Here is a 15,036-nt window from a genome sequence, read left to right as displayed (position 1 = left end):
GAATTGAGATGAAAACAAATAAACCAGAATTTTACTATCAATTAAACAAATTTTACACGTTTTAGGTGAAAAGACATTTCCATTCGATTTATGGCAAATAGTACGATAAACCAATTTTGAAACATCTATATTTTTAGATTCATGGGAACCATCAACCATATTTTGTACATTTTGCACGGAGACGAGTTAACGCAGAGATGCCAATAATAACCTCCAGAAAATAGGGAGGATTCAAACAAAAAACCAAGGAGTTTTTCAAAATTACATGCAACTTCTGTGGCACATAACTTGTCAGAAATAAGGAGGTTGCCAAAATGGACAAAAGAGGGAGCCTCCCTCTAAAATAGCTAAAATAGGGAAGGTTGGCATCACTGGTTAACGTCAAATATTTATGTACAAAGTTGTCAGTTTTATACAAGTTGTTGACAGGTTAAAAACTAACAAATTAATACCCACGTTCTCAGATGGGCTAAAGGCGCTATGAAATTATGTATAAATTATTTTTGATAATAGATTATAGGAAACAATTCTAGTGTGGGGTGCGTGGTTCTTTCTCCCCTTTGAGTCCCGGAGTGGTGGGCACTCAACTTTGGAAGTGATGCCTGTCAATAGGCCCCCTCTTTTGAAGTCGACTATACCCAATGACCCCCTTTTTAATGTCATACCCGATGACCCCCCCCTTTTTTAGTTGCGGCTACCCGATGACCCCCTTTTTTTGGTTGCGGCTACCCAATGACCCGGCCCCCTTTTTTTTTTTTCTAGAATAGCATCATCAAAATGCCACAAAATAATGCCACTTTCAAATTCTCTTTATATTTTAACAAATTTGTATTGGAAATTTGGAACAAGAAACTAGAATTTTGCTCCATTTTTTTCAAAACTTTGCGCAACTTTATGGAACTTTGCATTAACATTGAGTAACTTTAAGTAACTTTATTGCATTAACATTGAGTAACTCTGCGCAACTTTATGAAACTTTGCATTAACCAACATTGAGTAACTTTGCATAACTTTATGAAACTTTGCATTAACATTGAGTAACTTTGAGCAATTTTATGCACCTTTGCATTAACATTGAGTAACTTTGAGTAACTTTATGAAACTTTGCATTAACATTGAGTAACTCTGCACAACTTTATGAAACTTTGCATTAACATTGAGTAACTTTGAGCAACTTTATGAAACTTTGCATTAACATTGAGTAACTTTATAAAACTTTGCATTAACATTGAGTAAATTTGAGTAACTTTATGAAACTTTGCATTAACATTGAGTAACTTTGAGCAATTTTATGCAACTTTGCATTAACATTGAGTAACTTTGAGCAACTTTATGCAACTTTGCATTAACATTGAGTAATTTTGCGCAAATTTAAGCAACTTTGCATTAACATTGAGTAAATTTGCGCAACATTATGCAACTTTTTTGAGGAACATCGAGTTTTGGCCAGTGTGTGTAAAATCTAGGCATTAGTTCATAACAAGTAACGCTGCACAACTTTATGAAACTTTGCAATAACATTGAGTAGCTTTGAGTAACTTTATTGCATTAACATTGAGTAACTCTGCGCAACTTTATGAAACTTTGCATTAACATTGAGTAACTTTGAGCAACTTTATGAAACTTTGCATTAACATTGAGTAACTTTATAAAACTTTGCATTAACATTGAGTAACTTTGAGTAACTTTATGAAACTTTGCATTAACATTGAGTAACTTTGAGCAATTTTATGCAACTTTGCATTAACATTGAGTAACTTTGAGCAACTTTATGCAACTTTGCATTAACATTGAGTAATTTTGAGCAAATTTAAGCAACTTTGCATTAACATTGAGTAAATTTGCGCAACATTATGCAACTTTTTTGAGGAACATCGAGTTTTGGCCAGTGTGTGTAAAATCTAGGCATTAGTTCATAACAAGTAACGCTGCACAACTTTATGAAACTTTGCAATAACATTGAGTAGCTTTGAGTAACTTTATTGCATTAACATTGAGTAACTCTGCGCAACTTTATGAAACTTTGCATTAACATTGAGTAACTTTGAGAAACTTTATGAAACTTTGCATTAACATTGAGTAACTTTTTAAAACTTTGCATTAACATTGAGTAACTTTATGAAACTTTGCATTAACATTGAGTAACTTTGAGCAATTTTATGGAACTTTGCATTAACATTGAGTAACTTTGAGCAACTTTATTCAACTTTGCATTAACATTGAGTAATTTTGCGCAACTTTATGAAACTTTGCATTAACATTGAGTAACTTTGCGCAACTTTACATTAACATTGAGTAACTTTGCGCAACATTATGCAACTTTTTGGGGAACATCGAGTTTTGACCATGTGTGTGCAAAATCTAGGCATTAGTTCATAACAAGTACCCGCAAACAAACCCATATCTTGTACAGTATTGCTCACCACCACTATGCAGAGACTGCATAAGCCTAATCTCATTACAAATCAAGACGTTCACTCCGTGCGGAAACACGCTTCAGTCCTGATGGAATTAGGCTCAAGTCCGGCTTGATAAATAAAACCAAATCAAAACCTTTAGTATAGGCGTAGGCCTATCTTAAAATCTTTCATCAGTTCAACAACGAATTGACATTCATACTTACTTTAGAGTTATGGTAGCACTTTTAAACAAGTCCACTTCAGTATTAACATCTCATTTGCGGACAAGATTTCGGATAATCCTTCAATAATTCCCGTGATTGCTAGTACAAAATTTCACCAAATAGACTGTGATGTGTAGGTATTGCACATAATTCGATTTCACATTGCATTGCACTAAAAATAACATTGAAACCTGGCACAAGGCGAGCGATGGCATACTATGGTTTCCGCTGTCTGCATGCTCACAGGTCTGAAACGGGCTATATCTTACCGACAATCCATAACTAACAATAAGGGATCATGTAATATTTTTCCTGCTTGCTCAAGTTCCAAACATCACCATTGCAAACGTATCACTATTGCAGGATGGAGCTCAAATATCGCGCGGTGTTTTTAAAGCAGCAGATCATCAGCTACACTTTTTTCCCGCCAAAATCACATCGTCTGCCGAAAACTTCTCACAAATCACAGCAAGCGCTGCGCTAGCATGGCAAGCCCGGGATGGCAAGTTTAAAACGTCGGTATTTTGGAAGGAAATTATAATCAAAGTTATAAGTTATAAGACTGCTCAAAGGTATAGGTCCAAATTAGTGTACTAGCACTCCCAGTTTCTATTTCAGTAGCTTGATAAAAATGATAAGCCGGTCTTGATTGAAATTGACATATTCCGGATGCTGATTATGGCAAACGGTAGAACTTCGTTTGGGTGAACCACTATTATTGATTTAAGAATTGAAATTACCATCGTGTAACTGTTTCTTTGTTTATTTATTTACCTATTTATTTATTTATTTATTTATTTACCTATTTATTTATTTAATTGAACGTGGGCTTTAGTAAAAGCGGCTCACGCCTACTTAAAACTAAAGAGAAGTACAAAAATAACATTTTAAAGTAAGAACATCAAAACATTTAAAGTACAAAGCATAGTCAATGAAAATGTTGGCATGGGGGAGTGCCCCCTAAAAATCAAAATAGAAGAAAAACTTAATCAACTTGTACATCTTCCTTTGTAGCACGTAAAAGACTATAATTTGGGGTCCAAATAGGTAAAATTGCACTATTTTTTTTAAGGCATTTTGGGTTAAAATAGTCCCAGAAAATAGTCTGGAATTAAATTTTGTTCGCGCGCTTCACGAAAAGTCCCAATAAAATAAAACAAATGATATAAACGTCATCAGAAGTTTCAATGATTTATTCGAACCAGGGACTGATACGTCTACGATAGTAAATCACTTTGAACAATGCTGAGACTTAGACGGCAACAAACCACCACGAACCGGCGACATTTAGTTTCCAGGTCGTCATCTGACCGAATCTCCGTTGCCCTCCCGGTAGTAAGAAACGAAATTAAAAGTGGGGTGTGAGCAGGATTTAAAAGCAAACTGTATGTGCTCTTAAGGGATCGGATATTTTTGACATTCAACAGTCCCCGAAGTAAACTTTATAAATCTGATGATATGTACTTTTAAGTAGCTACGAGAAAAATCTGACCATTAATTAAAAACTTTAGACTTTTCGTATAAGATGATACATTTCTTTTCCAAAAGCTAAAACTGTTAGGTCTTTTGGGGGAAAAGTGTGTATCTTCAATACGAAAAGTCACAATTTTCAAATGATGGGCGGCTTTTCTTAATCTTCTCAGTTACATACACTTAGGCCTACATATCATTGTATTGATAACTTTGAGGACTGCTAAATATCAAAAATATAAATTTTTGATAATTTGCCATAAAATCTGTATTATATCGCGATTTTTTTAATCAATATTATTTGATATCCGAAGGACATTCCTCGTATTCAGAATGCAATTTGGTGTGTCTGACGTGCTCTCAGGCCACAAAAATAATTTGCAAACGTTGCTATCTGATCCCTTAAATGAATGGCAAAAACGGTTACATATGCAACATCACTAGGATAATCAAAACGATGCATAAATTAGGAAAATCAAAAAGTATAAGCTAGTATAGTTTGGTAGGCCTATATTAAATGTTTGTGCACACATTACATAAGTAGGCCTACATCGACATTTTCAAGATCAAAGCACTGTACCACGTGTAAGTTCCCCGGGGGTACGTTCGTAACGTGAACAGCCGAATAGGGTATCAAAAACCAAGCAAATTTAAGAAAAATACTTTTGTTCAATGGTCCTATTATATTGACAAAACAAGAAACTTCTGCTGATATTCAGGGAGATTCTTCATGACGGATCATTTGCCACGTGAAACCACTCATAGGTAGATTATACATTTTGATTGTCAAAATGGGCTATTCCATTTAAAATCCACACTACCCCTGTGGAAGATTTTAGAAATATCTTCTACAGGGGAGTATGAATTTCAAATGGAATTAGCATATTAGCCAACTCTATTTGAAACTCACCCTCCCTCTGTTGAAGATTCAGGTTGAATCTTTCAGAGGATATAATATTCAAATGAAGCTACCCAATGTGTTAATTCTATTTGAAATTCATACTCCCCCTGTGGAAGATATTTCTAAAATCTTCCACAGCAGTAGTGTGGATTTTAAATGGAATAGCCCAATGAGTCAAGCCAAGAAAGTTGGTGGCATGAATAGGACTGTTCTCGGATTATGTTCTGTACCCCTATTTTAAGTTTGTCAAGCTGCCACACCCGACAAAGGCGCAAGATAACTAATCATAATTTGGTCCAGGCATGGCTTCCAGTTTCAACATTTTAAGTCCCACCTTCATAATATCAGGCATGTCAGGTGTGCTGGTGAGCTATCACTGAAGAGTGGCTCCCCGGGAGTGGCTCATGGAGCAATCGGCAGACCTACATAATTGTTGTCATAGAGGGGGTTTTCCGAAAAATTGAGACTCGGGGTGAGACTAGTGTATTACGAGGCCGGTCGAGTGCTTATCCGTCGGAACACGCTTTTCAATAAGGAATAAATGCTAACCTCATCGTGACATCATCCAATCAGCAAAGTTCGTTTCCCATTGAAAAAGCGTTATCCGACGGATCTGCAGTTGACCATTCTGTAAGGTACAGACTGTATCAATATGATTGGTACATCAAGTTTGATGTTTATTAAAAAGCCTGCCTCTTCCAAATGCAACATTGTCCCATTTATTGTCACCTTTCTAGTCTTCGTACCTGCGCGTTGACATCGCCGACTCCCCAAGATTAAATAGTTGACTCGCATATATATTTTGGTCTTTGGAACAAGTTTAGGGACAGCTTCAAAACACATCAAAATATCAGATTGATATACGGTTATTCAGTTCAAATGACTGGATTTATGTACACGTCCACATTTTAATCAAAAAAACCCTTATAAAGTACAAATTAGATGTTACAAAGAATGAAATCATTTCCCACAAATCCAGCTTACACAATATTAACATAACAAATTTGCATTTCATGATAATTAGTGACTGTTTTTACCATTAGGCCTAAAAAAATGGTTTGATTGGTGTAACATATCTACCTACCCTAAAAGAATTAGGGTAGGTAGGGATTTTCTTTTCTTTCTTTTTTTTAAAAAACTTTTAAAGCTGTAAATTGCGTTTGATTAAGGCCTTGGAACTTTTTTCTTCTTGTTTTTTTAATTTATTTATTTTAATTAATTTTTTTTTACTTTTGCAAAAAAAGAAAAAAAGTGAGGGTCATGCCTACTTTTAGGGTCGGTGGGGTTACGCCAATCAAACAATTTTTTTCAAGCCTTAGTTGGCTCCTTGAGAAATGCAACATATTTGTTTTTTTATTATGTTCACTTACTTGTTGGGGGACCAATGAAAGGTTTTTTTTTAACTTATACATTGTTTAGCTTTGAATTAATTGGTAATACTAAAATATCAATACCAAATTAATTGGTAATACTAAAATATCTGTTACCAAATTCAAAGTTAGTGAGGCTCTTAAGGGATCGGATAGCAATATTTGCACTGTATTTTCTTATTGAAGATATACATTTTCCCCCAAAAGACCTATAAAAAAAGAAGAAACAAAAAGATATAAACTTCAATACGAAAGGTCAAAATTTTAAAATGGACAGATTTTCCTCTCAGCTACATAATAGTACATATACACTTTGAAGTACATATCATTAGATTTATAAAGTTTACTTTGAACACTGTTAAATATCAAAAATACAAATTTTTAATAATTTACCATAAAATTTGTACAGCTCAACTTACCGTACTTTGCCTAACCAGACAGTCCATGCCAAAATTGTTACTACCCCTTTACATTTCATCGAATCTCTTTTTGATGTCTGTCATTTTGAACATCACATTTGAAAGATGTATGCTATGTAGAAACTTTATTTTGCAATTTCATAATTTGCATATTATTAGCATAATTGCAAGAAAAAACATGAAAATCAATAAATACCTATATTTTTCACAATTTCAATATTTTATTAGAAATTAAGCATGTAGGCCGTTTGTTATGACTTGATGAATGAAGCTGTTAAAACAGATTTTGATATTTTTCCTTATTTTTCCTTTTTTGCCCCAAAATGTGTAAAAATCAACATTTTTTGGATGACCTATATTTTCTTTGAATATTTATCAAATTTCTTACTTTAGGTATAATACAGTGCAGAAAAAGATGTCAAAAAAATCTGTTAAATTTAACAGATTTCCAATAAATTGTTCCATTTTCCATTTTGGGTTAAATACTCAATTTTCATGCGCGGGATATTTGAAACATAAAATGAAAACATGTCCATTGCACTTTTTCCTCGAGATGTACTATAATATCAAGATTACGGATATATTATAATCCCTTCTTATCTTCACTGATCCATCAGATACCTATTGTTATGAATGATCAATGAAAAGGTTCAGAACTGGGCTACTAATGTAGTTATTTTCATGACTGTGTCAACTCAAAAATCATGCAAGGTCGAATGTAGGAAAAGTATGATCAGTTGAGCTGTATTATTTTCAAAAATCAAAATTATTTGATATCAGAAGGACATTCCTTGCATTCAGAATGCAACTGGGTGTGTCTTATGTACTCTCAAAAAAAAACTGTGTAAATGTTGCTATCCGATCCCTTAAAGTAAATGGAATGATGTAGGCCTATAATTTAATGAAATATATCACATATTCAAGCTTTGGTAATGTTCTGGGTTCAAACTAAATTTTATACAGCTACTGACTCAATCCACTCACCAAAACCCTGATCGGTAAACTTTCAACTAATAGCTAAACTTTGGGTTACCAACATATCCATTATATAACTCATAACCTATAAATAGCTGATTGAAATTTGTCTCAACTATTTTAAATCATTGTGAAAAACGTGTAAAACAGTTAAAGGGGCACTTCGCGATTCACAACCTGAGTTTTACCTGACCTTATCCCCTAACTTACTACAAAAAAATTGAGGCTTTTATATCAGCAGAAATTTTTAGGCCGTCATAACAGCCCGAAATGATAACACAGTGCCTATGGGGCGCTGTAAGACTTGTAAAGTATTGATAATACAATACCAAATTTTACAGTGTGTATGGCACCCAATTGGGAAACAAATTAATGAAAACAGTCCAAGTTGTAAAATAGTTGGATCCATTTGTGAATAATATTGGATCAAGTGTTGATTCCAAGTGACTGACACCATCTGGTGTCGGTGGCTCAGAATAGGCAACAGCGCCCCCACATGCCAAATATTGGGGCTGAAGACGTCCTAGAGAATACTGGATGAAACCTTCCTCTCGGTAAGCAATTTCAAAGTAGCGCATCACCTCGATGTTTGGGTTTTGCGGCTATTTGAAAATGATAATTGTTCACATGTGTAAGCCTATTGTCTAAATAACTTAAACAGAGTTTAATGGTGAATACTATCACAATCATTTTAACAATCAGAAACATGATGATAACAGTTCTTTGAGTGCTACAAATATACCAGATAAATATAATGATTTTTACCTTGTCTTAACATACAGACTGATTACAATATAATGGAGACAGAGATAAAAAAGACTAGTTTACGCCTGACGTCATCTGTCAATCAAACTCGAGCACGGTTTGTTTACAATTGTTGTGAAGATATGAGTTGCTGAACGCGGCGGCCTTATTGTTAATTTTGCACCATCGAACATACAAACCATCTCAAAAGTTAGGTCTTTATAATAGGACATGATGCAGTCATGTCTACAGTAGAATTCATCTCGACCTTTGCAGGACTTAAACCCCATTAAAAGCTATTAAACCAAGATAACACTCATTGAAGCAGCTCAACTGATTAAATCAGATCTTCTCTGGTTGTGCACAAGTGTCTGTTTTACATGTGCGACATCGCAATAAAGCTGGTATTATAGCTTCAGTTGGGTAACCGATTATAAAGGAAACAAAAGGAAACAATGGTATGTGTACCTTTGTTCACGAAATGAGACAATGACCTGCTTTTTGTTAACCAGCATTCTTCAAAATGAGCAACATAATGATTGTTGACTTAACACGGTTTGGAAATAATTTCTTCATATTTTTGGTGTTATCTGTCGTTTACATATCCTTCCTAAAACACAAAAGTGCGACCCTCTCCAAACATCTAAATTAGCTAAAAATTTAGGACATGTTACAAAACTATATTTTCTAGAACCTATTTAGAATAGTTTAAATGTAGCTTGTACCGTTTTTTTGTGGCATCCTTCAGAACGGAGCGGTCCGTTACCAATATAGCTCAATATTTTCGGTCAAATCTCCATTCAATTAACACGGGGAGTTGGCTAGCTATGAGCTAGCTATGCTTTGCCCTCACTCATATTTTACAAAAGTGCGACCATTTCTGAACATCTACTAACCTAGCTGTAATTTTAGGTCATGTTAGAGAAACATATTTGCTAGAAGTTTGGAGAATAAATTAAATATTGGCTGGTTATTTTTCACACAGTGATGTTAACTAGGCAAGTGTCCATTCTTCCAACATACATCATTTGTAGAGGTCACGCGTCAATGGTGAGAGCACTGTGTATTGTGTATAGGAAAACGGACAGTAACTGCAGTATGAAACATTTTTCCCGAAGGCACCATGTCAACAATGCCTAGAAAAGTTGCTTTTTGCCTTATAAAAGTACGTAACTTTTCGCCATTTTCTGCTGTTCCTTTTCTCCGATCGGCACCAGATAAATAGAACTTCTTTTACGTGCTATTAAACAATTAATGATCGTAGGGAATTTGATTGACAGTGACGTCAGATGTTAGTTCTTTTATCTCTGTCTTCAATTATAGTTTAATTTGTCAAACTTTGATACCAAACTTCAAAGTATCAATAACGGCTCCAGCAAATCAAATTTGTCTTCCTTTCCATGATTTCCTTCATTGTGTATTATAGAGAAGCCACAGGACACAAATCTCTGGTACGACTTGGTTGTTCAAGAATACCACCAATCCCTCAACAAGCATACATCAATGCAGTAAACATAATAGAACTGAGTCAGCACTCTCTGGCACCACAGACTTCTACAGACCATGTATCAACAGCCAAAGTCCCAGTGCATTGCATGCTGTGAATTCTCGCATATTCATGAGGGCCGATTGTTCCATGTCTAACAATCACACCAGCGTTGCGTGCCTTCCCATCATACGCGACAGAGCGTTGTGAGCTTTCGCGATAGACCATAAAAATATGCGGTATGTGTGCAGCAGTTTTGCCTGTCGCATTTCATGGAACAATCGGCCCTCATTATTGGGTGATGCTGAGACTTTGACTGCTTATACGCGGTCTGTTATCTTTTTCGTCCATGTCTGACACACTCAAAGCGTGTGCATGTGCCATCTTCATGTAGTGTTTTGGTACTTCTGTATCCGTCATGTGCAAACGAAATTTTATCAATTATCATTTGATCATAGCTTTTGCTCATAGATACTGCAGGTACTCGATTTTGGCTCCTATGAGTAACAATCCAATAGTGGATTCGCCACACCATTACACACATGGAATACACTGTATAAAAAAACCGTTCCCCTTCAAGTATACTACAAATTATATACAGATTATATACAAAAGTAGTGAGTTGAGAGGTTTATTGTTTACTCTGTGATGCTTCTTTCCTGGCTGCATCTTGTAATAACTGTGTGTCGCACTCGTCTGCTGGAAGCTGCACATACCTCACTACTGAGCCTCTGATGAAGCAGTTTTTCACTGATAACTGTATGCAAACATGGAAGGAAAACCAAAGTAAGATACATTATTTTTATCAAATCAAAGTATGCAGTGAACAACAAAAGATACTATTACTATGTGATATATATTATATATTCAACACAACACATAATTACCTCTTCTTTATGAGATAACTCAATTAATCCACATCTATGCATCAAATTTTAAAACTGAAATAACAAAATGAAGTCCAGTTTTGTCTTGCAAATTTTAATGCCTCATTTGTCTTAATAGCCCTAAAATGTGTTGCCATGGTGACCCTTTGAATGAAAAGTATGCAGATTTAAAAGTTGCACCTTAGCCAATCACTGCAGATGATACATGTACATAATGAACTTTTGATTCTGCATCATTTTTCATTCAAGTCACCATGACGACAAATTCAGAACTATCCAGATGAGATATCAAAATTTGCATAAAATGGGTTTCTATTTGCTATTTCAGGTTTAAAATTGAATGCATTGTCTCGTATCAAAGAGGAGGGGGTAAAATTACACATATCACAAAGGCTACATTCAATCAGGTATATGAACCTGCTATCACAAAATGAGCTAAAGGCCACAAGTTGGTAGTTTCGACATGTCTAGCTGCTGCATTGGTGTTCTTTGTTTCACACGCACCTGTTCTAGCCAATAGTATGTCTGTATGGCCTTAAATTTGTGAATGGGGGCACAATGAGCCATTCATGAAGGACATAGTACTGGCTTGTACAGATGTGCGGCAAACAAAGAACATCAACTCAGTCCGCCAGGATGTCTTGAAACTACGCTCATTTCGTGGCACCAGGATATATTTTCAGGGGGATGGGGGCAAAGTGAATGGGGGGGCAAAATTGCTGCAAAAAGTGGAAATTTATGTAATTTGGGGTTTTTTTGCCTCAAAACTGGGGGGCAGAACAATATGGGGAGGCAAATGCCCCCCCTTGCCCCCCCAGGAGCACCGCCACTGATTATTGAGTCATATAATTGTACATTCTTACCATGTGTGGGTACTTCTCTGGATCTGTAACACTGATATCTGTTAGTTTGATGTTCAGAAACTGGTCAACAGAATGCAAAGTTCCACATATACTGTTAAAACAAAAACAAAGGAGTAATCTTATCTACCCTAATCATGAGCATATTGAAATTGCTGTTCTACAGTTTTTATTTGATTTCAAATACAAAAATGATTTTTGTATTGGTCGCCGATTTATTACTAAAGACAAAGGAAAGTTAAGTGATATGTACCTCAGATCATTCTTTAGTTCCACCACAACATCCTTTCCCACTAAGGACTTGAAAAATGAGTAAAATAGCTGTGAAAAGAAAAACAAGATTTCTTTAAAGGTCATATATAGACGAATCCATTTTCACCCATTCCTACACCTCAATGGCAGCCATAGCTGGGACCCCCCTTAGGTCTATCCCACCTCAAATGTGAAAGGATGTGGCCTTGGCGGGGATATTAAACTGCATTCCATCACCCGTGTTACACATAGACAATTAAGAAAGATGAAAGTGTACTACACAATACAATTCAACATCGATTTTTAAGCGGATTTAATCCACCCAATTGTGCAGTAACAACACCAGTTTGGTGCAGACGGGTCCTAGTAATGGCCGACTGAATTTTGACCATCACTTGGCTCGATGGATTCGTCTATATTGCTCGGAAAACATCATATCATTGACAAGCTAATATTTTGAGGACAATGAAAATGACTCTATTTTTGGAGAAAATAAGATGTGTAAAATTGATATTCTGCAAAAACCAACTTAAGCGATGAGTTCCTTTGAACGAGACAGATTTGACCTAGAAAAAGTTGACGTCATGAAATGACTGTGCCTGCTTTGCCAGAAGGGACTATAAACATTCTCAATGCACAGAATATATATATACTGTTGTTGTTCACAAAAAAAACCTCCAAATTAAGTATTACAAATTTAATGGTTTTTAAACATGTATATCAGCCGCTTCTTTTTTTATATATTAGTAAATTGTGATATTACAACATATGTATATCAATATCATGAGAAATATTTGGGCTAAAAAATAAAAAAATAATTTCAGCTTAGAATTTCAGCGCGACTGATCAATCTGAGACTAGCATATAAACCGTGTTAAGTCCACAAACTCATGTACCGTATCTGATTTCCCTGTGCGATATTGCAATGCTATAGTAATTATAGTTTCAGTTGGGTGAAATATTACAAAGCAAACGCATAGTAATAATACTGTGTCAGGCTTTGTTTCCGAAATGAGAACAATAGTCTGTATATTGTTATGCAGCATTGTTTATATGGTTGTTGAAGTTGAAGAAATCTCAACTTCCCAGCAATATCGCTTGACATGTGAATGTGTCAACCAATCATACATGTGGCCCTACCAACTGGATCTATTATTTTGCTAATTAATTTACCATCTCGATTTAAATATTAACTTTTGGTGATGAATTAATTTAAAGCAATAATTATTGACAGCAACTGATGTTTTAAAAATGTATTTTGTGGCATTTATCGCTGTGATAAGTGTAAATATATACAAAAGCGACGAGCGATGCATCGCAAAATTCGGCAACTGATTGCCCATTGGCATTGCTTTCCAAAAGTGTTTCATCGCAATCGCTCGTCGATCGAGTATAGGTTACCACTATATGTGTGGAATAGGGAGACATGAAGTCCATGTACAAAGACCAGAATTACATTTTAAATGTACACCAAGGTATTCTTCTCTAACTATTTCACTTACCATGTCACTGTTGCCCTAAACATCTTTGAAATAAGCTTCCTTGGTTGTATTATGTCTCTGGAAATTTATTGGTCCAAATTTGTAGTCAATATCCTGAAATTATGTGTCCTGCTTGTAAGCTACACCATGCTTCAAATGGTGTTGATCAAATCTAGCTCTCAAAATGTCTGACAAAACAATCCCTAACTTTTGACCTTTCATAAAGACATGTGTTATTCTACCAATACCCCACAGAACAGAGACTGTGACTATGAGGTTGATGACACATCAGCAGTTGTTGAAGCATGTGCTAACATGTGCAGGTGCATGGGTGAATGAACATGTGGACTCTCAACCAGTCTCTTGTTCAGCATGAATTGGGCTATCAAGGCCTTGTGCATGTGTCTAAGGTCTGATTTTGGGTCATGTTGTGAACATATACAATGGACATGTACAGCTGAATTTGTCATGTGGATATTTGGACTTTTATCAATAAAGTAAGTACAAATTGGGGATCATATTTTTCAGATATGGAATAAGGACTTTGAGTGCATTTTAAAAGTGGTATGTGTGTGGGAATTTTTATAACTGGTGCAGTTATCATGTTTTGAAATATACACTCTTTGACAGCTCTCTCCGTGCCTGTTTGAATGCCTGGTTATACCATGTACCCATACACTAGGTATGGGTACATGAGACCAGGTATAGGTTACCACGGTCATCCGGGCAAGTTGTTAACATCCGGGTTATATGCCGTTTTTGACAACAAACAAAACGTTTATGCTGCGCCTAGTCCGAATAATCAGACCCAGAACAAAATATTAATTTCTGACATGATCCTGTACTGGGTCTGAGCTGTTTCCATATGAAATCTTGATGGCAAATTGGACAATAGAAGCACATGGTTCTACGTGACAGCTTTTTAATCCCTATTCTTTTTTTTCATGTTCATCATGTTACGTGAATCACGCTAAATTGTCATTGTGGACCATCCTTCTGATACTTGAGTGTTTGGACAAGCGGAACGGTTTTTTGTCTACCTCTCTGTTTGTAAACAAACCAGGAGGTCGAAATCGTCCTCCTCGCCGAATACGAAAGTCAGCGTAATACTAATAGTACGGCACTATGCCGTGCTGATGTTGTGTTGTTGTAATTGTTTGGGTTTTGCGCCGCGCTGTGGTTTGTTTTCAAAGGCTCCTGACTGGAAGTGATGTAGCTCCGGGGTCACCTATAAATTTAGCTTAAATTACATGCTTTTACCCTCCGCCATAATCATGATAATGATACCCCCTCAGAGTCAGACTCCTGACTCCAGACTTTCCAGTCCTGACTGAGGCCCCCCCGATTCATGCATTGCTCACGCGTCTACAATGACGTGTAGTTTGTACTCACCATCTTTAAGAAAGTGTAGGCGAAGTAAGCAGAAGTATTGTCGTTCTAAGAAAAGAATGTACAATGTACGTGAACAAAGTTATTTGTAGTAAAGTAACACTGCAGCAGCCGGCCCGTCACGTTGACAAACTGTCGAATTTTGATCCTGCTTGTGTTTCTAGATAAACTTTACATGG

General features: G+C 35.8%; 2 protein-coding genes across 4 annotated transcripts in view; both read right to left on the bottom strand.

The window, feature by feature from the left end:
• Positions 1-3,134, bottom strand: part of LOC140136878 (uncharacterized) — a 76,953-nt gene extending 73,819 nt beyond the window's left edge. For all 3 annotated transcript variants that reach the window (XM_072158487.1, XM_072158488.1, XM_072158489.1), the window contains exon 1: positions 2,624-3,134. The gene's annotated coding sequence lies outside the window, so the exon portion shown is untranslated. The remainder of the gene's footprint in view (positions 1-2,623) is intronic.
• A 6,995-nt stretch (positions 3,135-10,129) lies between these two features.
• Positions 10,130-15,003, bottom strand: LOC140136871 (U6 snRNA-associated Sm-like protein LSm2). The gene is made up of 4 exons (XM_072158473.1): positions 14,861-15,003; positions 11,989-12,056; positions 11,739-11,829; positions 10,130-10,745 (listed from the first exon to the last, which is right to left on the bottom strand). Exons 1-4 carry the CDS (start codon positions 14,861-14,863, stop codon positions 10,620-10,622), a joined length of 288 nt encoding a protein of 95 aa, XP_072014574.1. The 5' UTR covers positions 14,864-15,003; the 3' UTR covers positions 10,130-10,619.
• Between the last annotated feature and the right edge of the window lie 33 nt (positions 15,004-15,036).

Source organism: Amphiura filiformis, chromosome 17, assembly GCF_039555335.1.
Source record: "Amphiura filiformis chromosome 17, Afil_fr2py, whole genome shotgun sequence".
Taxonomy (NCBI): Eukaryota; Metazoa; Echinodermata; class Ophiuroidea; order Amphilepidida; family Amphiuridae; genus Amphiura; species Amphiura filiformis.
This window is presented reverse-complemented; position numbering and strand designations above follow the sequence as displayed.

Excerpts from the sequence above, each read along its gene's own strand:
- LOC140136871 (XM_072158473.1), bottom strand. Across the intron at positions 11,830-11,988 it reads GAACTAAAGAATGATCTGAG|TATATGTGGAACTTTGCATT; the intron begins GTACATATCACT and ends TTGTTTTAACAG. Across the intron at positions 10,746-11,738 it reads CAGAGAAGTACCCACACATG|TTATCAGTGAAAAACTGCTT; the intron begins GTAAGAATGTAC and ends GTTTGCATACAG.